Genomic DNA, 24013 nt, shown 5'->3' with positions numbered 1-24013 from the left:
ATATTGAATGTGAGCCTCACACATCTAGTGAGGATTTTCTCTGCTCCAATATTTACAGTTCTGTTTGTTGATTGTTCCTTTCAAATGCAACGCCGCTTCATCAGAGAAAACTAATTTGTTTATGAAATGCAAATCTTCGTTCATTCGGTTCATTATCAATTTACTGAATTCTTACCTTCTATCAGATCTATCTTCATTTAACTCCTGAACCAAATGAACTTTGTAAGGGTGGTATTTTTCTTTATGCAAAACTGCAAAACTCTCAAAATAGATGATTTAGTTGAGATAACAGAAAAAATTTACAAAGGTCATACAAAATGTTATACGAGAACCTAACCTAACCAAAATCGCTTCGGTTATTGTCAAGAAGTGAATGGTGGTCATTTTGAACATTTAATTTAATTATAAAATACATTCCAAATATTATGCTACATTATTATGTATTCTGAAAACTTTACCATTTTAAAAATTAATTATCTCAGTTATGATTGCACCAAATTTAAAAAACTTTATATTGCTAAGCAAAGGATTAAAATCCCTTTCCAACAAGGTGCCACTCGACCCCCTTTTTTATTTAAAATTTTCGAGATGGTGCTTATAACTCAGAGGGGTTGCTGTAAATTGTCAATTTGAGAATAAAAATCGACCTGTTTCAGGTTTTTTTCACGTAGTACATAATAAAGCTAAAATTGAATTTATTTATTCATGAATAGGTCAAATCTTTAACCCACTAGGGTTTACAAATTTGGTATAGAAGAGGTAGTATATATCATACACTCTAGTAATTTCTGATTTTTTACTGATATTTATATTAGTCATCCTTACTTATATTATAAATATGACTGTACTTTTGTTTGTTTCGCTTTCAAGCGAAAACTAATTAACCGATCATCATGAAACTTTGTACACATATTTTTTGGGGTATTATAAGTAACATAGGATACTTTTTATGAAAAAAAAATATTTTTTACGAAAGATAAAAAAAATATTTGTCAAAAAATTTCAAAATCTATCTTTTTCAACGCCATCTAGCTGTCCAGTAATGAAGTTCCAACCCTGAGTAATGTAATACCGTTGCATTGTATTACCGACGTAATACAATGCAACAATATTACTCACTCAATATTACTCACGTCAATATCCGTCCCAATTGACTACAGTTTCAGCTGTTTGGAATTTTTCTTTATTATTATTTTTTTCTGTCATTATATATGCAGTATAAAACTATTTGAATTTTTGAGGTAAGATGTCATTTTTGCGGCTAGATGTGAAACTGTAGTCAATTGGATGTTTAGAATTTTTCTTTCATTTATTGTTATTTTTTTCTGTCATTATATAAACAATATAAACTATACTTTGTTTTAGATTTTACTCGTTGGTTTTAATTCCTACTTTGTTCTTCTTTAAAAATGCCTCGAAAGCGGAAATCTATCCAAATTTGGTCGCGGGACCGTGCAGCAAAAGTTGCAGGAAAGAATCTTCGGTTCACGCAGAGCTGGGAAGACAACAGCAAGCAGAGCTACAAAGTGTTTTGAGAGCATCTGAAACTCCTCTTCAGGTATATGGGATAGAAACGCCAGAGCAATCGCAGACGAGAAGAATTCATAATGCAGAAATGCAGACCACGCGCCGTCGAAATTTCATGCGAAGGATTGGTTGATATTCAATGGTACACTGGGTTTCAATATGATCTTTCAATTGAATACCATAATCACCCTTTGATTGGAAAAATGGAACTGTTGAAATCTGCTGTTCCAGTGGTAAAGTTTCACTTCCACTACTTGGTGAACCAGAAGAGCCTTTAAAAACTTTATTGTTAAAACAATTAAGATGAGTGAAAGCAATTTTTAAGCAAAATAAGAAAGTATAACACTTACTTTAAAATGACATCCCTTGGAGTTGATAAAGAGATAAGAGAATAGAACATTCGTAACACTACAATTTTTGGATGTGTGGTTGTTTTTCTATCAGAAAAGCACTTTAAACAGGTATCTTATTTTACTATTTAGACGAAAATAAAACTTTCTATTTTTTATATAACAACAAAATTTGTTGGTATTCCGGCTTTATTGTTGAAGTTTGAAAGAAAATTAACAAATGTCGCCCACTTCGTAATTTACGCGAATAAATCTATTTGAATTTTTGAAGTTAGGTGTCATTTTTTGGTTAGATGCTATTTATTATAATTCCAATTATTCCCACTGAACTTCCCATTCCAATTCAAAACATATCAAAGCAAGAGCAGATATTAGAGGTCAACTATATGTAGCCAGTTTGCGTGTGTCCGGAATTTACACATATTTGCACTCGACGGAAAAACTTATAATATAGTATACAATACAAAAATGTTTTAGATTAATACTCTGCATTTATATCTTTTGAAATTGTTAAAATTCAATATTATTTATTTAAGTTTCAGAGAAATATGTTTTAACGTCTGTTGTTATATTTTAATAAAGTTTCATGTTTTTGAAACTTCATGGTATGTTGTAAATTTTGAAAAATTAATAATCCCAGCCAAGCAATAAAATATAGTTATCATATTGATTGATTTATCTCTATAAAAGCTAGTACTTAATAATACTATGGAACGAAATAAGTTTAACGTGATTAACTATATTTAAAGTAACGATAATCTAAATTAAACAGGGCACAGGGCACTCATGTCAAATTGTAGAGGTTATTCCTAACATGTTGCGAATTTTCTGAAGTATTTGTCGTATTCTGCTTATGATTGATTTCCAAAATCAAACTGAAGTAGAAAATGAAACCTTGGCAGACATAATTGCTTAAAAAATTTTGGTAATTGTATATTCTTATATAAAACGGTAACATTGCTTCTGCCTTACCAATTAACACGTAGCCAAACTTAATTTCGTTTATCAAGACAATTTTTTGAGAGTAATACAACCAGTCTAACGTATTTTCAACATCCATCTCAAAATAAGATTTGTTTTAATGATTGATTTTTCTTTCCATGGAGCATTCGTCTTAAAACACCGAGTAGTCGCTCAGGAGGAGATATTGACAATATAGAAAGTGTAGGAGCAATCGTTTCATTAACTTGTGACACGGTATATTATCTTGGTGAAAGAGAATCTTTTCCTACCTTCTACCGATTAACAATATATCCTAATATTAACAACGTTGCCAGACGATAGTTACATTTTGGTTTTCTTTGGAAAACTTTCGCTAAATCTAATCTACTCAAATTTCTACCTTTTCGATTCAGGTGTATCCTGTCGAGCTCAAATTTAATTCACTGGCACACAAAATTATTTTTATTAGTTTCAATGTGAGGACATGTGCTACCCATTCGGAAAGAAGTATTTTTGGGCTAAAATGCTCATGTAAATGGTATAAACAGTTTCATATTATATCTTAGTGATGTATACTATGTTTTCCAATTACATTTTAGAGTTACCCTTCCGATTTTCACGTCTCTCGCTTATGCTTGTTCGGCCACGCTTGAATTCCGCATACCACCCGATGATGGATGATTCTTTAGGAAAAAGCCTAATTTAGACACGGCTAGTAATTTAGTAGTACAGCTAACTTCTAAACTGCTACGAAATCAAGTCTGAACACGTGTGTTTAGTCAAAAGTATTAGTTTACAATACAAAATACCAAAATTTCGCGCTGGAATGAAGTTGCGATATTTAAGTTTGTTAATGGTTATTTGGAATAAGACATATTATGGAACGCTAAAACGATTCTCTCCCACTTATCCACTTTCTGACCCACTTATTTCTCGGATATATCTTCTGCATTCTTCTTCAAAATAATATTCACGATCGTTTTTTATAGCTTTATTTAAATACGTACGACGTCTTTGCCTGTCCATTCTGACCATTATTTGATGTTTGCACTGAACAGAAAAATGACTAGTGGATACTGACTACTCGTCTAAATCACTGGCTAACTGACTAAATTATTAGCCATTCTGAATCAGGCTAAAGAGAGTCTATTTTATCTTCACTGTTAACAAAACTATTTGAGAAAATCAGCTCAAAATTACACTACTGTCATTCGGAAGAGATTATACATATTATAAAAAGGAGTTTATTGATTAATGGTATAATTACGAAGCGCACGAACATTCCAGAATATACAGTATGGTGCAAATGAAAGGAATAAATTCATTATTTCGTAAGCCGGCGGAAAAATCCTGAAATTCGTCGACTTTTATTTTTAAACAGGCTATTCGTAAGAATACCTTTTTATTTTTGACGTCATCTATATGAGCGTGATGACGTCATCGCTAAAATTTTTAAATGGAAATGTGGGTGTTGTAATACATTATTTGAAAGGTCTTTTAAATACTTATTTAGCCATATCAATATGTACAGTAATTGATTTGCGTATTGTCACAAATATTATTTATGAAATTTCAACAGATTTCTTAATAAAATGTATTAAGTATTGTATGATGTATTTATTGACACACAAAAATAAATTTTGTAAAGGCCGTCACTGGTAATGAAATGCCTTATCTACCTACTTTTTACCTTTTTTAAAAAACTAGTTACCTTATCAACATCAACATTAACACTTGGACATAATTAACTTTCTGTCAAATGATTGATAGTAATATTGTATTAGATGAAATCAAAAAGTCTTTGTATCTATCAACATGAAGCTGACTGAAACACAAATAAATGACATTCTAATAATGATTGGTTAGGTTTGATGGAGATAAAGCACGTACGCAGAAAGAAGTATGTATGTACGTTATTTGATAATAAATACCCCAACCGAGAACCAATTTCACAATCCACTATAAGCAAAATTGAGAAGAAATTCAGTGAAACGGGTCATGTCCAAGACCTCCCTAAAGGTAGTAGATAACCAATATCAGAAAACAAACAACTAGATGTTTTGTTAGCCTTTCAAGATAATTCCCATACCAGTTCACGGCAAGTAGCATTAGATAATGACATGGACCACTCAACAGTTCTTAGAAAGCTAAAGAAGGAAAAGTGGCATCCCTACAAAGTAAGTTTAGTACAAGAGCTTATAGATTTTGATAGACGAATTGAGTTTTGTAAAATTTTGATGGAACAAAATAACAGAGATCCAATGTTTTTAAAAAAAGATTCTTTTCTCGGATGAAGCTGCATTTCTACTAAACGGTCATGTCAATCGTCAAACTTATCGGTACTGGGCTACAGAAAATCCACACTGGATGCAAGAGTACCGTACTCAATACCCAGAGAAAGTTAATGTTTGGGCGGGAATAATGAGTAATAGGATTATTGGGCCATACTTTTTTAAAGAAACCTTAACAGGTCCTCGATATTTAGAATTTCTGTTTCCAAACAGAAATGATTTATGGCTGCAACAAGATGGTGCGCCTTCATACTATTTTGTATTGGTGCGCAACTATTTGAACAACGTCTTTCCAAATCGGTGGATAGGTCGAAGAGGAACAATAGAATGGCCCCCTAGGTCACCTGATTTGAATCCTCTTGATTTCTTTTTATGGGGATACTTGAAAAGTAAAGTGTACCAAAATAAGACCACAAAATATCAATGAACTCAAAGAAAGGATACGTATTGAGATTGTATAAATAACTCCCGAAGTTATAGAGAAGGTTCGAGAAGAGTTCGCGGCACGTCTTTCTCATTGTATTTTAGCTGAAGGTAAACAATTTAAGTATTTAATTTAGGTTTCGTAGTATTTAATGCGTAATGCATAATAAATATTTATTGTAATAATAAAATTTTATTAATTTTATTATTACAATATAGCTATATATAATATAACTATTAGCGAAGTTAAAAATAGACTTGTGTAAACTCGAAATTTACACGATGTATGTGGCAGCACAATACCCATCGGAAATCCAAGTAAATACGAGTACTAATTTTCTTTTGCCTGGGTATCGACAGACTATTTATGTTCATCTCTTATCTGTATTTACCAATATTCGCGATCTGTTTGGAACTGCCATAAAGATGCAAAAGACAAATATAACTGAGATATACATTTTATAGCATACTCTGATACTTACTGCTATCATATAAAGTTGTGCTATTCTGTATTCTTCTACTGTTAGAGGTAGAGGAATACGGTATTCTTTGATGAGCATGGCTGACGAGGACTATAGCATTATGTTATACGAAAAGCAATCCAAACTCTCCTCATCTTCTCTCTAAAACAAAAAAAGAAGAGTTATTATCAAATTCACTTGATTTATCTATTACGTTGTACAAAAACACATGTAATTTACGAGGAACTACATATGATAAATAGATGTATTAATGAAATAATTTTCATTTATTTAATAATATATTTATATCTATTTTTCAAGATAATTTTTTGATGTTATACCTCTTATTTATAAAACCAACTCTATCTTCAAGATATTTGAACTTTTATGCCATCCTATTTGTCAAAAAGTATCATTGATTATCAGGTTGGCCACTATAAATTTCCAAATATCAGATCTTGAAATTAGATCACACCTTTTTTAAAAGGTATATAGCGCTTTAAGAGAAAATTATTATCCTGATACAAAGTAACAAAAGATATCAATAGTTTCTAAAACTATTTCAATCTAAGTCATATAAATAATATATTCACAGATATTGTAATGGGAGGTAAATGACCGTTGGGAACATATGTAAATCTTTTGACAGACTCCCAAAGTGGTCTCCCATATTGACCCCTTGGGGTCGATATCGGTTTCCAAGGGGTCGACATAAACGAAAACTGTTTTTGGGGGTCGACGATGTCTAAAAATCGGCCCGTATTAACCTCTGATTTAAAATTTTTTAGATACTGTATAACTTGTTCTAGAGGTACCGACTAGTTATGAGAATGACTAATATTTTAGTAGGAAGTATCATTCTTATACTTAACAATCGATAAGCTTGCACACGTTCGTAGATGATGAATAACTTGACTAGTTATAGAGGTAGAAAGTCACCAGATTCATCCATCGCACTGATTTTTCAAGGAAAAATTAGACTATTACGGTAGGCATGACTAGAAGAAAAATGTATATATATATATATATATATATATATATATATATATATATATATATATATATATATATATATATCTGTTTAAGCTACAATTCTTATTTTCGTCTCTCGAGCAATTGCTATGGTTCAAAATTAGCATACATGGCTTTTTTGGCGGCGGATTGATGTTATTAGAGTTTGGTTGAAAACAAATGAATATTTCGAGGGGTCGCAGTGCAAAAAAAGTGGTTTTTGACCTTTGCTCACCTCTGCAGGTCAAATGAAAAGCGACTGAAAAATGAAATTTCACATGTAGGTTCAATTAGTTGCGAGATGATTTCCTGTCTAAGGTCGAAACTTTCCATCTCCACCCCTCTCCATTTTATGGTCATTTTTGTTATATTTTCTTATTTTTTGGCCAGAAAAAGTTTAACTAGAGGGTTCGAACTTCGCATGCAAGTAGGGGTGATGTTGAAGAATTGTCTTTCTCAAGTTCAAAGTTTTCTTCTTCAGTTCTTCTAGCATAAAACGCCTGAAATCATTTTGATCGTTGTAATTGTTGAACTGGACCGCCTCCTATTTAATTAATAATACGAGTATGATCGTTGCTAGGGTGATTTTTTTACTTCCCATTTTCGAAATTTCTTGTCATTATGACAATTTTTTTTTGTTGTCAATTGGAATTGAACAAGAGGGTTCGATACCACCGGGTCTATTGAAATTATGAATTTTCATTCGAGAGAGAGAGAGTTAACTTGTGAAATGAAAAGTTATTGAGGAATAGCAAATTTTCCATATAAAGAAATAAGATTGAGAATTGATATCATTTCCAAGAAATTCATTTTATGGAAAGATTTGTTTGTGTATTAGTTAAATTCTCCATTCGACTTTTTTATTTTATCTTCACTTTGCGATTTAAATGTTTTTTCAAAAAATCATTTCTACTCAAGTATTCTTACGTAACTTGTATAAATAATTATCAGTTACACTTGATATTTAATGAGTTTTATTGTATTTATTTTGATAAATTTTGATGACTAAAGAATGTTAAGTTCATTCAATTAACCAACCGCAAAGTTTCTAATTTGGTAAGTATTTTGTATCAATAGAAAAAAAATAGAGATAGAATTTTTTAATTAATTGTAAAGTAATTACGGGGGTCTAAGATATCAGATCAGTTAGGAAAAGGGGTCTCTTGACTAAAAGGGTTTGGGAATCCTTGCTTTAACGTCATTAGGAAATCTCTAAAACTGGACCAAGTGTTTTAACCTCACACTAATGATGTGGTCGGCAGTTTCTCTCTCCACCATGCACTAGCGGAGATCGTCCATGGCGCCTATAATATGAAGATGTCGTTTTAGATGATCTCGGCCGGTTAGAAGTCCAATGACCAGTCGAATTTCGCACCTGTTCAAGTGTAACAGTTGTTTGGTGAGAGATCTTACTTCTAATAATTGTGATATTGTTTACATAAGACAGACATCGTAATAATTGTAAAAAGATTAATAAAGTCATCAATACTGTATTTTAAAATATTGAGATGAATGTCTTATTTGAACAACATTACAATTATTACAAGAATCCTCATATAGAGGGTGTTCAAAAACATTCCTGTCAAACTGCCTCTTAAATTTCAAATATGGTATATTTCATAAGTCTGAATAGATAAATTATTAACTTCAATACACTGTTTTAGTGCCGTCACAAGCGACAAACTTACAACGGCAACGATTAAATATATCCAAAGTTTCTATCTTCAACCTTTATCAACTTCTCCGTTTTAGAATCAATATTGTAATGTTTTTCTAGTTTATATAAACAGTATTTTATCAGAAATGAGCGTGATGAATTTATACACAGGGTATATCTTACTTACGTAATTCATGTACAACACAACTATTCACTTACACTTACAACTATTCATTAATATTTATGTACACACTTAACATCTAATTTCTAAAAATTCACTGTTTAGTTCACTTTTGTATCCATTTGTCACTGTCCCAATGTATTCACTATGTCATCAAATTATCGAGTAACTTACGGCTGCAAGACTTTGGGCTTTGTATATTAAAACCACGATCCAGCCTCTACGACATCTGGAAATCTCTAGTTTGCAATAAACAAATAAAAAGGTTTTCTTAGAAATTGTTTTTATATAAATAGTCACATGAAGGTAAACAGATCTATAAAAAAATATCTGGTTTGATTGTGGGAGATAATCATCGAGAAGCAGTAGCTATGTTTATATGCGGACATGTTAGGCTGATAAGATTTTGTAACTAAGGGCTGGTTTCTTCACATTCTAATAAAGTGCCAAATAATTATTAGCCACATAACTTTAGTGGGAACTTTTAATTGTCAAATAAATGTTTATTGTTTCTTTACCCTAGTTGTTTTAAATCCGAACTAACTAATAAGTATTTGTCACTTTATTATGTATTCACCAAATAATTTACTGTTGGTAACACTATGAAAGATGCCTATATAGCAATCGTCCATGTATTGAATATAGAAAGAAACAAGCGAAAAAACGTTCTTCTATTGACGGTTTCCTATGATTTGTGTTTGGGACAACGATCTGTGCGTAATTAAGGAAAAAGAAAACATTAAAAAAATTTCATCATTGGACAAAAAATTGTATTGATCAATTTTATGACAAACGGAATAAGCTCGTTCTGAAATTTTCGGTGTTTCCTCAATCAATTCTTCATCAAACAAATCTTCTAAATCTTGAAAAGCATCCATATTAAATATTTAATTATTTGTATGACGAGTATTTCCAAAAATAGACTAGTCAAATATAGGTATAATAAACAAACAAACCACGATTGATCTATATTAAAGGTTAAGTTTCTATTAAACTCTTTAATTAACAGTTGTTACTGCCTAATAACTTATTTGGTAAATAACTCGATTTACTCGGAGGTTTATTTTATTAGAAGGTGAAGATACCGAAATTTTTGTTATTCGGTAAATAATAGTTAGTAGGGACTTTATTAGGAAGTGAAGAAACCGGGCCTAAGATTTATGAGACAGTCCATAGTTCCAATAAAAAACACCAGAAGTGGATTTTAAGTGATCTACAGTAGAATATCTTGAACTTTCGATGATAGAAAATTGTCGTTGATTCGATTTGAAGGAAGAGAGATGTCTAAAGTTTTGAAAAGTAACAAATATCGAATAGTTCATATATTTAAAAAAAATAGATTATAACATTCTGTTATAATATAAAGAGAATAAAAAGATGATCCCTTTTATTAAGAATTATAACACCACACGATGTTGGTAACATAGTTTGAACAATTTTATTTTTAATGTTTAACAGAAAAGATATTCATAAAGGCGTAATATGTACAACTTTTCAATGTGTTCTTTAAATTGTTTTCCATTTACAAACAGTAAATTATTTATTCTCTTATTTAGTTTACATTTGAATTTTGAAATGGCAAGTCATCTACGCCACAGTAGCAAACTTTCTCTTAACAACTTTTGTTATATTTGTGGAGAATTTATGGCGAAGTCACACGCCAGACCATTTTCCAAAAAAGTGAAAAAGGCTCATTCCTTGTTTTTGGTGTTGTAATTGGAGATTAAGACAAACAAAATTTAGTGATTTGAAAATTATCGCAATTTTTGTAAGCTTTCAGGGAGAGTTTACGAAATTATTTTTTGTTTTTTCTGTTTCTGGGACAGTTATGCAATGATTCAATATTATGCGAGATAAATCTGCCCAAAAGGTCCGAATTTCAACCGGTATATAAAAATGTTAAATATATGCTTATTGTACACTAAAAATAATGGAAAGCTCTGCGAAGGTTATGAATAAAAGGGGTGAAAAATTTAAATACCTAAGAGAAGTTTTTTCCAAGTTAAATGACGCCAAGTTAAAGATGAATATTTTCATTGGTCCACAAAATAGGCGTGATGTTAATTTTACAAAAAAGCTTACCGCGCAAGAACTAAGAGCTTGGAACTCGTTCGTAGGTGTTGTGATAGGATTTTTGAGTAACTATATAGATGTAAACTACAAACAGCTAGTTAATGAACTTCCACATCAAAAACTCATTTTGTTTATTAGCATTTATCATTTCTTTCTGAAAAGTTGGGAGGGTGGAACCATCAACCACGATATCAGAGCAAAGGAAATTTGATACTAAAAGAGATGGGATCCAGCTATAATAGGTGATTATTGATGGTTTTTGAAAAAAAAATGATATGTTTTACAAATAAATAATAGTTATTGTATGGTATTAATGAAATTTGGTAATTCATTGGAGTTTAGAAGAGAGTGATTGACATTAATAACCAAAGCACGTCACTGAATACATTGTTTACACCTCCACTACACCAACAATCACACAATCACAATTATACTCTCTGCCGCCCGTTTCGATAGCCAAATTATCGTCTTCAGAGAATGAAGGTAAACTGAGCACGATAGAAAAATTATTTAGGAAATCTGATTCAGTGGTGTCTCAAGGAATAGACATCTATAGAACGAGATAAGCTAGCAAATAACAGTTAAAAGTTTTACAAAATGAAGCTGTTTGGAGTTGTTGAAAATCTGAGCAGTTTTGAAAAAGAAACGAGAGAGAGTAAATGTATGTTTTTGTGTTTTGCTTGGAATAAAACATGTTTCAAGAGTCATGGTCTTAACCATTTTGCTAATATGTGTAAAAAGAACAAGAGATACATTGAAGAAAAATTAAATCAATAGAATATTGGGTGAAAAAAAACAGTACATAAGATGAAAATAAAGTATTCCAGTAAAGTTGATACTGTTAATAATGTAAAGACGTCAATGTCATCGTAGCAAAATATTATTGCTGAAGGTGGTACCACAATGTTTAAGCTGTATACAGTATACAGAACCAATTCAACCACGGAGTCTAGATAGGAAGAAAGACGGATAAATTATTTTCGTGAATATGCTGCCAGGAAGTTCACTAATGTCCGGCAAATGATGTCTATTTGTTATTACTTAGTAGTAGTAAATAAGTTTTAAAAGTTGTGAAATAATTGAATGTTGTGACGATCATTAAAAAATGGTAAATCGTTTATAACCTAGCAATTTGAGATATACATTCTCATTTACTGTTAAGATTTTTTTGAATAAATCAATATCTTTTCTGATTGTGAGCTTATTCAGAAATGCTGTGTTACCGTGTCTAAATCTATCGGGAAAGAAAAATTATGAAAAATGACTTCATAAACGTTTCACTTTATAATCAAACTGTCACTAGAAGAACCGAAGAAATAAGTTATCACATATCAAAAGTATTGAATAATATCTTATTGCATTTTGCTTTTTTCCTCTGACTTTGGGCGAATCCATGATATGACAGATACTGTTCAATTGTCGATTTTATTAGAACTATAGATAAGGATTTCACAATAAGTGAAAATTTAGAATCTCTGCATGTTAGCACCACATTACTGATTCAGTTATGAGATAGTACTGAATATCATTGGAGACATAAAGAATCTCTCAGCGTTGGTAACAGACGATGACAAATCAATGGATGGATCTCAAATTCGCCTGGTTAGTTTATTGAGATTGGAATTAACTGTTCAGCATTACACTGTCTGACTCTTGTACACATATTAGCATAAATGTACAAACACACGAATATCAATAAAGCACATGTTTTTACACTCTATTAAAATCAGTTTCCCCGGGGTTTGTCCTCCTGCAAAATGTTTATCACTCCTATTTTTTTAATCTTTCAATAGCCGACAAGTATCTAACAATACACTTTCTTGACACTAGTCGTGAGTACAATTTTGTTCCTTACTTGCAACAAACATTAATCGAAGTCCATAACATTTTATTATTGTTTGTTCGATATATTACGTAATGACTTGTTAAATGAATTCTACGATTATTTCAATTTAATCACTAAACTTCCTTCCTACTCATGCTCGTGTGTTTGTATTTTTTTTATTTCTGCTGCAGTTATTTTTAAAAATTATGTATGATGTTCATTTTACTATTTTACTTTACTTACAGTTTTTCTCATAAAATTTGTTATTTACGTATGGGTTTCATAATTCACCGGTAACAAAACATTATTATTTTTAGAAATTGTTCATTTGTTTATAAACTCACAATTTTTATTATTTCCGACTGAATCTTGGAATAAACTAAAGTTTTTCGGACAGTAAAATAGTCTTCTTCGATACATCATAAATGTAATGAGATTAATGTAAACTAGTAAGTCTTCCGAAAACAGCAGAGCTTTAACCAATGAAAAAAATAATGTAAATACTTTATCAAGGTTAATTTAATTTGAAAGTCTGTACCTTTATCGCTAAGAGCATGATTTGGAGGGATCAGTTAGAAAATAACCATAAATCATAGGCGTTACATTTCATTCCATATTCAAGGCACAACTTCGTTGACGTTTAAAACAGAGTATTATACTGTAAATATTTAAGAGTAAGGATTGCGTAACCACTCACGCGCCTTTAAAAAGCCGCAAAAGATCTGGTAGGCTTGGAATTAGTTAAATATCTGACACATTCTCCAGATTTGGCCGCTAGCGATTATTGATGTCTGGTGGTTTTCGAAATATTTAATTTCGAAATAAGTGCATGATTCGGGATTTCAACAGGCAGGCATACCTTTTATTATTAACACTTTCAATGGTGCAGGACGGCTGCCGCACGTGAACGGCACCTGATCTTGAATCACCAAACCTGTTTTATTCGGCATAGAACATATATTAAACGCCTAGATGGTTAGTGTATTGTTAGTCGCGTAACGGCTTTCACGTTTTTTGTTATTATAGCGCACGTGGTATTTTTTAGTTATTGCTATTTTTAAATACATTTAAAATATAGAGTTGTGACGAAATATTACCAGAAGTGAGTTAGAATGGGAGGCGCAAAGAATTATGGATGGTGAATTGGACAGTGAGAGTTATCTCTGACCTTGACACCAATCTAGTGAAAGTGAGCAATTTTCTTCATCCGTAGAAGAAGAGCCATTTGTTTCAAAAAGAAAGGCAAAGCAAAATTTAGTTCTACTTTTTATGCGTTTAAAGATTTGTGCATTGACGAAAACGGAAAAAATTTATGGGTAGACTCTCATTTAAACAATTTATCCCTCCCAGAAGAAGTATATTTGGAATTAAACTTTTTGAAATTTGTGACGTATATTTTGGGTTTTATTATATATATACTGGAAAAACTACCACCGAAAATGGAAAATTTGAGAAAATCTGGACAGATTATGGTATACCAGCCCAGATCTATTAGAAAATAGGAAACAAGAAATTGGAGGTTGTGAAACTATAAAACCCACTAGGAGAGGGATGTCAGAAATTAGTAAATCAATACCAAAAGGGAAAGTTAAAAGTGCATGCACTGAAAACTTGCTAGCCATTAGGTAACATGATTAGAAATTTGTTCACATTCTCAAAATGGGATCAGTTGACAGAATATACATGCAAGTTAGTTTAGTAGACTATGCGAGAAAATCATTTAAATGGTTTTTTCATTTTATGGATCTGTTTCTGTACAATGCATTTGTGTTGTTTGAAGTGATAACCGGAAATAAACCAGGTTTTTCTAATTTTCTCTTAGCAGTTGTTACTCAGCTATTCGACAAATATTCTGTACCTGTGAAGACACAAAGAAGAACGGTATGCGTCGATCATCCACTTCGACTAAGCGCGAGATATTTTCAGTCCCGCCCCGCAAACTGCTGTTCAAGGGATCAGAACTCAGAGATGTCACTTTGTGCAACAACAAAGCGATAAAAGAAGAAACTCAGAGATATACGATTTATGTGTAAGGACTGCGATGTTGCATTATGTGTGCACCCATGTTTTGAAAAGTTTCACACTTCGTTTTTCACAGTTTCATCGATTTGTTATAATAGGTTTAATTTTTAGAAAAATTTTGTTGAAACTTTGTTATGGTAGTTAAGTCTTTCCATTTATGAATTTTTTATTGTTAAGTATTAAAATGTTCACCAATTTTTTATTTGCTGGGTTTCGTAAATTTTTTATAATAAAATGCAATAGGGCAGTAAAAATGGAAGAAATTTAAAATGCGTATGGCAGCCGTCTGAAGTCATTGCACAAGAGCTCGTGCAAGTACGGCAACTAGCCGTGAATGTATACCTTGGGTGCAGTACAAGTACTTCGATCGTCCTGAAAGGGTTAAAGTTAAGAAACGTCTAAACTACATGCTAGAAAATCATATGCTGTGTCAAAATGTACAAATACAACCACCAAGATACCTTTCTAAGGGATGTTCAAATATGAAAGAATCTGTAATATAATTTTTTGACATGAAAAGAGCCGTAGATATTTTACAATATGCACACAAATATAACAAATAATAAAGTGATAGTGATAGAAGGAACAGAAAATTTAAATTCATCAATAGAAGAAACCAGAATTTGAACCAAGAAGAAAAATTGGAAACTGAAAGAATAAAAAAACAAGTTTTGCAGTCAAACTTTATTATAGTTTGAATAAAAATCCTGTTTGTAGAAAGAAGATATTTGAACGAACCGAACTAAAAGTTATAGTATTAATATATCGGAATGCGCTTTTGTAGGTGATATAACTGGAACCAAACAGAATGAAAATTAAAAAAAATGATACCAAAGTTATGGTAGTAGCAAACGTAAGAGAAAAAATCGAAATAGGGGTTGCAGAGGTACTTACAAAGAAACAAAAATGATAGTGTTCACAGCAATTTATAGGGCACTTCTAACACACGACTATGAATCTAGGGTATTGACAGAGAGAGAATCAAGAATAAAATTAGTACAGCAGAAATGGGATACCTTAGAAGAGAAGCTTGAAATGATACTCACATATAAAAGAATATTTAAAAGTTGAACATATACAAGAATACATACCTACAAAGGATGGATAAGACAGTGCCGACGATGAATATATAAGTATTCAAAAGCTCGGAGAATATATTAAAGTTAGACCACTTTACTGTTTCGTTGCCACGTTCCCAATAAAAAACCGCTCTTATAATATATATATATATATATATATATATATATATATATATATATATATATATATGATATAGTCATAGTCTCAGTATTTAGAAAATAGACTAAGAGGTCATCAATACGATAAAAAAAATAGAGCCATGAAGTATTAAAAAAGCATAAATTTAATTATAAAGATTCAAAAATAATATACGAAAAGAGAATTTTTAGAAATGGTTCACATCCATAAGAACGAAAAAGCTATAAATGATAAAAAGACCAAAATAATTTAGGTAACATTTATATTTCTATTTTGTAAATTCTAAATAAAATAGTAATTAAAAAAAACCGCCTGTAAGGATAACTACAATTAAAAATCAACTGAAAAGACTGAAACAACATGAAAATTCAATGATAAGGTATTTTAAAAAAATAATGATTAGGTACTTAAGACCAGAAACATAAATTGAAACAGTACCAAACCAATGTACCTGCATATTGTACACTTAGAAATATCAGCACTGTAGTTTTTTCACTTTTTTGCAACATTATAAAGAGAATTACATTCGGAGGCATGCACAAAGAGATAATAATTTATCAGAGCATTCAATTTTATGCCTCCGACTGAAATTCTGTTTATAATGTTGCAAAAAAGTGAAAAAACTACCGTGCTGATATATCTAAGTGTACAATATGCAGTTATATATATATATATATTTAATATTAAAACTGCAAGTTATATACATATTTACAATCAGTGTTTAAAATCCTTCATTTTGATACCCAACTCGATATGCTTGATAGTAAAAAAAATTTTTTTACCTCACAATATGGCGTCCAAAATCCGCCATTTTGGTTTTTTTAAAATTTCTCCTATCTAAGAACACTTGGGCTAATGAAACGAATCTAACTATACCTCAAAAGTGAAAATCCGTTTAGCGGTTCTGGAGATACAAGGTAATAAAGAATATTACGTATACATACATACAAGATACGCGTTAAAAACATAACCCTTCTTGGCAGTCGGGTAAAATATATAAATATAAATAATTTTTGAAAGATTCAAATTGACGCTGGATAAAAATATTGAGCTCATTAATTATGATTGTTATAGAAATCGTTAATTTTCATTGGTTCAATTATGACATTAAATTTTATAGGTAAGGTCGTTATGGGTGATGTTTGGGGAAATCGGGTTCAGCCACAAGCAAACATACGAACTTAACAGAAGAAACGGAAACTATTTAATCGCAACTATTTGAAGATTACACTGACTGACAAACTTTTTAACTAAATTTTTTTATATATATATATCAAATTTTGACAAGACATGAGGTTACTACGACGCGATTAAAGCGACAACAACAACCACTTACTTCACTATACCGACTACAACCATGACAGACACTAATTCCACAACATCCTCCCACCTTGAGGAGAATAGCGACTCAACTATCAAACTGAATTCAAGGACATCTAAATTTCTCACAAAAACTGCACTTGAAAGCGACTTCAAACTTTGAGAAACTGAAACACTTGAACTAAAAATAACACACGGAACTAGGAGAAACGACTTGGAACTTTCACCTTCCTTCCGCATCTGGTTTCCACATGATGAAACTTCATCAGAGGGTCTTCAGAATTAATAGGTTGAGCTTCTTGGATTTGGGGTGGTGAAGCGACGACCTTGACTTGTGAATCAACTAGAGAACCGCCGGTAGCTGAACCACCAGAATCACTTTCTGGTTCGACCTCAGCTAGAAGCTGGCCTTGATCCATTTCTTCTTCGAGAGGAATTTCCAAGGGAAAAACTCGCTGGACAGGACGCGTCAGTTGGCCATCCTGCGTTCGAAGCTTGACAACTCGGCACCGACCGTCAACACCAAGAATCAGTTCTTCAACCACTGCCATCGGCCAATGCATCCGCTTCTGATTATCAGCGCCAATGAGGACTATTTCTCCCACCTTGGGCTCTCTCGGATTCTTCAAATTGCTAGCAGTCATGAACATCTGGCCCAAGTATTCAGACCGGAAACGCTGCTTTAGGTTGTCTCTGATCTCTTGGCGACGTCTAACTCTTTTGTGTAAACTCTTCGCATCAACTTCGTCCAAGTCAGGGACACCCATTTCTTGAATATCTCCAATGAACATTTGAGGAGTAATAGGCACCGGATCACTCGGGTCATCCGATGTATAGGTGATGGGGCGAGAATTAATATAAGCAGTACACTCACTGATCACGGTGTTCAACTCTTCAAAAGTGAGTGAAGCCCGTCCCAGAATTTTGCGAAGATGAACTTTCAAAATCCCTATTAAGCGTTCCCAGAACCCGCCCCACCATGTTGCTGTGGGTGGGTTGAAGCGCCATTCAATTTGGTTCACCAAACCGCGGGACGCTACTCTCTGCCAATCAATTCCATCGAGAGCATTTTTGAACCCCTTATAGTTTGTACCATTGTCACTGTACATGAAGGAAGGTCTGCCCCAACGCGCAATGAAACGTCGAAACGCCATGATGAAGGCTTCCGTTGACATGGCAGTAACCAATTCCAAATGTGTGACACGATAAACAGCACAGGTGAATATGCACACCCAAACTTTGTCTCCATTTTTAAGGTAGAGTGGACCAGCAAAATCCGTGCCACTGATTTCGAACACACGAGCGTCCCTTACCCGATTCTCCGGGAGCGGTGGAGACTCGACTTCCAATGCCTTGGCCCTATAACGCCTGCATATCACACACGCAGACACAATTCTTCTCACAGCTTGCCTCCCTCTAACGATCCAGAATCTTTCTCTTAGAAGGTTCAGAAGACCTTGCCCTCCAATGTGTCCATTCTGCGTGTGCAAGTCGTGGATCAATCTGTCAACAATGACATGCTGGAAAGGAAGAATATAAGGTGCACGGAAGTCTTCAGGGTCTTTTCTCGCCCAAATACGGGTTCTCAAACGCATCAGTCCGACTTTATCTTTGTGTGGCTTCAAATTTTTGAGCTGTTTATCACCTAGCCCTTCAAAAGCTTCATCCTGTATCGATTTCAGAACCACCTTTTCAGCTCTTGCGATTTCCGACAAAGACAGCTCTCCAGAGCGCTTTTCCTTCTTTGAATATTTGTTCCACAGAAGCCTTATCATCCATGCAACCATTCGAACGATCCGGTGATAAGAAGAAAAGTACCGGGCTAATCTTTCGCAGCAAAACACACCTGGTTCTTGGGATAAAGCTGAAATCAAAGGCGTTTTTCTCCTTTCCATTTGAACTTCATTTTCATCAGGAGGGACATCGCAGTTAGGCCATTCAGAACGCGGCCCGTACAACCATCTCGGCCCCTCCCACCATTTGGAGTCAAGAAGTTCTTCAGGAAAACAACCCCTGCTAGGAAGATCTGCTGGGTTCATCACCCCTGGCACATGTTTCCACGTATCAGGATCAGTCAGAGAACGAATTTCCTTAACCCTGTTGAACACAAATACTCCCCATGGTTCCTCTTTCTTGATCCAACACAGAGCCGTGGAAGAATCTGACCAAAAATGGCACTCTACATCGCCAATCTCTTTTACAATACTAGAAGCCATTCGCGCCCCAATTGTTGCAGCCAGAAGCTCTAGGCGAGGAATTGTAGGTCTCTTAACAGGGGCAACACGAACTTTCGCTCCCACCATTATCACAGATACCGTGTTATCTGTTTCAACTCGCAAAAATGAGATGGTGGCATAAGCGACCTGACTTGCGTCACAAAATGTGTGTAGAGACACATTACCAACGGTCAATTTCAACCATCGTGGGACTTCGATTTGATTCAAGACATCAGCTTGACTCATCCACTTACGGAACGTTGCCTGGCTTTGCTCATTAAAAGGGGTATCCCAGTTCCCAGCCTCACCCCAACTTTCTTGAACTAACAATCTCGGTATCAAAATGGCGGGTGCACATACACCGAGCGGGTCGAAAATACGGTGTGCTGCTGACATCACTGTTTGTCGCGTGATGGCATCACTTTCCAAAGGCTTGGGAGGGTTTAACCTGAGAATATCCTCCTTTTTATCCCACAGAAGTCCAAGAACGGGGAAACTGGTGTGAGCAGCACAATCGGGGTCGCTCCATTCCCAGCCACGAAGATCAAAGCAGGCTTTCATAAAAATTTCCCTGGCTTGCGACATGAAGCTCAAAAGTTCCTTCTCATCATCAACCGAAGTCACACAGTTATCAACGTACAAGCATTTGCGCAACTGTGAGATGACAGATCTTTCATAAGGAACCTCTTTTGAAGCCACTTTTTCCTCACACTTTGAGAGATGATGGTCAATAACGGCCCCTAGCAAATAAGGGCTACTGGTCACCCCAAACACCACCCTCCTGTGACGGTAGATTTTCATCTCTCCGACCTCGTCCTTCCATAGGAACCTCAAGCTATCCCGATCCTTTTCCGAAACAGAAATCTGTAAGAAGGCTTTTCCTATGTCAGGAATAACGCCTATTGCGTTCAGTCTGAATCGTAGAAGTATCGATGGGATTAACTCTACATAACTCTCCCCTTTTTCTAGACACATATTCAGGCTAGGTTTGCCTTTCTCTTTGGACGAGGCGTCGAAAACAGGACGAATTCGGGTGGTACTGGCTTCCTTAACCACGGCTCGGTGAGGCAAATAATGTCCGAAATCCCACTTATCAAGCTGTACCTCTTCAATAATTTCATCTTTCAGCCATTCTTGAAACACCGCTTCATATTCTTTCACCAAATGACCGTTACGTAACTTGGCTAGGGTCGATTCAAGTCTACCACGGGCCAGATCGAAATTTCGAGGCAGCGGGGGATGTTCCTTCAGCCATGGAAGACATACCTCATATCGTCCATCAGGTAAAATCTTAACTGTTTCCAAGAAGTGCCGACGCACAACCGTTTTTGCCCCTTTCTTTGGTACTAACCAAAGCGGGGTCCTCGATGCCCAACACATCCAACCTCCACATATCAGAAGGGTCGAACTCCTGGGCGCAGCGCAAACTGATGTTAACCATACAACTTGTCTCAGCGTCCTTAACGCGGCCCATTATGGTCCAACCTAGGCTAGTTTCGATAGCAACCAAACCACAGCTTAATACCTCGCGCCTCCCGGTGAGTAGCTTTCCCGCGACGTCCGCTCCAACAAGAATGCCAATTGGGCCCTCTCTGTCGTCAGTCAACTCGATTTTCTTCTCGCGAAGTTCAGATACCCATAGACCTTTAGGAATGGAGGGAATGGCGTGACAAATCTGTTCCGAGTCAAGAACTTCAAAGTTGCAGGAAAACGCACTCATCAAACTTTGCAGACGGATCTTATAGCATTGATGCGTCTTGGGTTCAGTCTTGCTCCCACCAAACAATGCATGAACCAAGTTCTCAGAGCGGATCGGCTCATAGCGCATTCTGGTAGCCAGCGCTTGAGTTATATAACTTCTTTGAGAACCTGTGTCAATCAACAACCTGGTGGTGACAGGATTTTCTCCTTTCAAACGAACCCTCAACGTTTGCATCAAAACTGGTGCACTCTGGATACTAGCATAGTTGTGCTCTACATCGTTTTCTTTCTTCGTTGCCTTACTAATTTCAATAGACGTTGAATTCCGGTTACGAGAAATTGGGCAACACAGCTTTTCCTTACAAGGCCGTTTCCCGTGGAATTTTTTCAGACACTTAAAACAGCGGTTTTTAGCTTTGAGGAGCTTAATTTTCTCCTCTTTGCTCTTGTCCCTCGCCTCTGAACACAATTCGGTATTGTGAGAATTTTTGCAAAAAATGCAACTGACATCTTCAGTGCCTTCAGTGGACTCAATACCAACTAGGTCAGCAGCTGTGGTGTACTTTCCAGTCGAGGACTTGACATTCCCAGCACTGCTCTTTGGTGCAGCGCTGGGGACAGAAAACGTGCTCCTAGCTAGCAGAAACCGCTCCTCGCTTTCAACCTCTCTCTTCAGAAAATCTCGCAAAATTGACTCAGGAAGTGCGGATTCAATTAAAGGCGCGAGCATGCACGCGTATTTTTCTGATGTAACTCCCAAACTCTCCAAGGCCATTAGCTGGGTTTCTAGCTTGTCATGAAGCTGTGCGAGAGTCAAAGAAACTTTGCCCGATGCCTGTACCAAGACCAATGAGAGAAGCTCCCTAACATACAACTCAATCAGCAATTCATCACGGCCAAAACAGTTTTTCAGTTGGCCAAAAGCCTTCGGATAATTGGCCCCCGATGCAGGATAGCTACTCAACAGTTCCTTTGCTTGGGTACCATCCTTGGCAATACGCAACAAAATCAAGAACTTATCCTCAGAAGGCAGGTCCTCTCTTTCATGGATTTTCTTGAAATATGCCCAAAAACTGATCCATGTTTTAGGCGTGATGTCGAATTTTGGGAGATCCAACTTAGGTAATTTGAGGGTGAGGTTATCACTAGGAGCAGCAGCAGAAACTTCGGTAGGACACGCTGTGTTGGCCTTGACTTTTTCCAGTAACTCATTCTTTCTAGCACTCAAAGTTAGCCAGGTGTCCCTGCACTTCTCCACAGTTTCAAACTCCTTACCTAAATCTTCTTCTTTGACCTGATCCAATGACTCGAACATAATTTCTTTTACTTTATCATCGAGAAGAAAAAGCCTATCAGCCTTGTCGGTAAGCTTAATAAAAGCAACAGTTACCTCCTCGACGGTTGCCTCAGGTTTTCCAAAGGTTTCTTCACAACCATTCGCGGCAATCGTGAAGAATCTTCTAAGTTGCGCTCGTTCCGCGCACAAACGTTCCATAGTTCCAAACTGCTGTAACAAAATGACGTCGACGATCGTCCATCCCCACCAGGGATGCCAGATGTTTGGGGAAATCGGGTTCAGCCACAAGCAAACATACGAACTTAACAGAAGAAACGGAAACTATTTAATCGCAACTATTTGAAGATTACACTGACTGACTTTTTAACTAAATAATTTTATATATCAAATTTTGACAAGACATGAGGTTACTACGACGTGATTAAAGCGACAACAACTACAACCACTTACTTCACTATACCGACTACAACCATGACAGACACTAATTCCACAACAGGTGATGTTGAATTTCATAGGTTAGGTAAGGTTAATTCGTTGGCGATGGAGATGAATTTCTTTTTTAGAATTAGTTTTTTCAAGATCTAAAAATATGCGTAATTTACACTAAGTTTATTTAAATTAGTTTTCTTATGAATACATTGATCATTTTGAGCAATATATGTTGTTTCTAAAAATAGACTTTTTTGTAGTTTTTGTGAGAGATTATCCGATTGGTGAGTGACCTCTTCCACTGATCAATTTACTGCTTGTCACAATTTAAACAAGGAATTTCATATACTATGTTAGGCAATTTATTTGTTGGTGTTTTATCTTTAATTTTAGTGAAAATAGATTGAATTTTAAGGGTTTTACTGTACGTTATTTTAAAATTGGGTTGTTTAAATATTACAGAAAATTTAGGAATAACTGATTTAATATAAGGTAAAGGTGTATAAATAGCTGAGATAGAAATGTCCGAATTGACATTAACGATGATATCGGTAAGATGTCAAATATGAAGGATATGAGTTTTCAGTATTTTGAGGTTCTTCTTATGAAATAATGTACTTGAAATTTTAAGAATTCTTTTCATCTTTTGATTAAATTGAATTGTATATATGAGGATCGAAACTATTGAAGTAAAATAGCAAATTATCAATTTCATTATATGGAAGGGATAACATTATATCATCTACATACTTTTTGAAGGGTAAAAAAGATATTACAATTTCCAAGATATAATCCATTACATAATCTGCTAATATAGGGGATGTTGAAGACACCATTGTTCCAAAAATTTGTTGGTAATTTTTATTATCATAAGAGAAATATGTATTGTTAAAAATGAATGTTATCAATTCCAATAGAGTTTCTTTATTAAGTTTGCAATTTCTACTTATATCACTCCATTTATGTTGTAGAGCTGTAAGACATATATTTAAGTGGAAATTACTAAATAAGGATATTACATATAATCCTAATAAGATGTAATTTTATGGTAATATATAATAATAATAAA

The 24013-nt window shown here is 34.4% G+C and overlaps 3 protein-coding genes across 20 annotated transcripts in view; all 3 read right to left on the bottom strand.

The window, feature by feature from the left end:
* Positions 1-24013, bottom strand: part of LOC130896962 (protein retinal degeneration B) — a 133366-nt gene that overhangs the window by 73767 nt on the left and 35586 nt on the right. For 15 of the 18 annotated variants that reach the window (XM_057805401.1, XM_057805391.1, XM_057805389.1 and 12 more), the window contains one exon: positions 6016-6156. In XM_057805401.1, the coding sequence (XP_057661384.1) occupies positions 6016-6093 (78 nt within the window). In that variant the 5' untranslated portion in view covers positions 6094-6156. Of the gene's footprint in view, positions 1-6015; positions 6157-8849; positions 9039-12984; positions 13123-24013 lie in introns of those variants that run through there. The other 3 variants (XM_057805402.1, XM_057805395.1, XM_057805394.1) reach the window with 3 other exon arrangements.
* LOC130897595 (uncharacterized) lies at positions 17502-20797 on the bottom strand. Its single transcript, XM_057806530.1, has 2 exons — positions 20784-20797; positions 17502-20718 (listed from the first exon to the last, which is right to left on the bottom strand). The coding sequence occupies exons 1-2, from the start codon at positions 20795-20797 to the stop codon at positions 17502-17504; spliced, it is 3231 nt and encodes a 1076-aa protein (XP_057662513.1).
* On the bottom strand, positions 20809-22713 carry LOC130897594 (uncharacterized). The gene has a single exon (XM_057806529.1). The coding sequence runs from the start codon at positions 22711-22713 to the stop codon at positions 20809-20811; it is 1905 nt and encodes a 634-aa protein (XP_057662512.1).

Source organism: Diorhabda carinulata, chromosome 8 (assembly GCF_026250575.1).
Source record: "Diorhabda carinulata isolate Delta chromosome 8, icDioCari1.1, whole genome shotgun sequence".
Lineage (NCBI taxonomy): Eukaryota > Metazoa > Arthropoda > Insecta > Coleoptera > Chrysomelidae > Diorhabda > Diorhabda carinulata.
This window is presented reverse-complemented; position numbering and strand designations above follow the sequence as displayed.

Coding starts and splice junctions, on each gene's coding strand:
- LOC130897594 (XM_057806529.1), bottom strand. CDS start 22,713: ATGGAACGTTTGTGCGCGGAACGAGCGCAACTTAGAAGATTCTTCACG.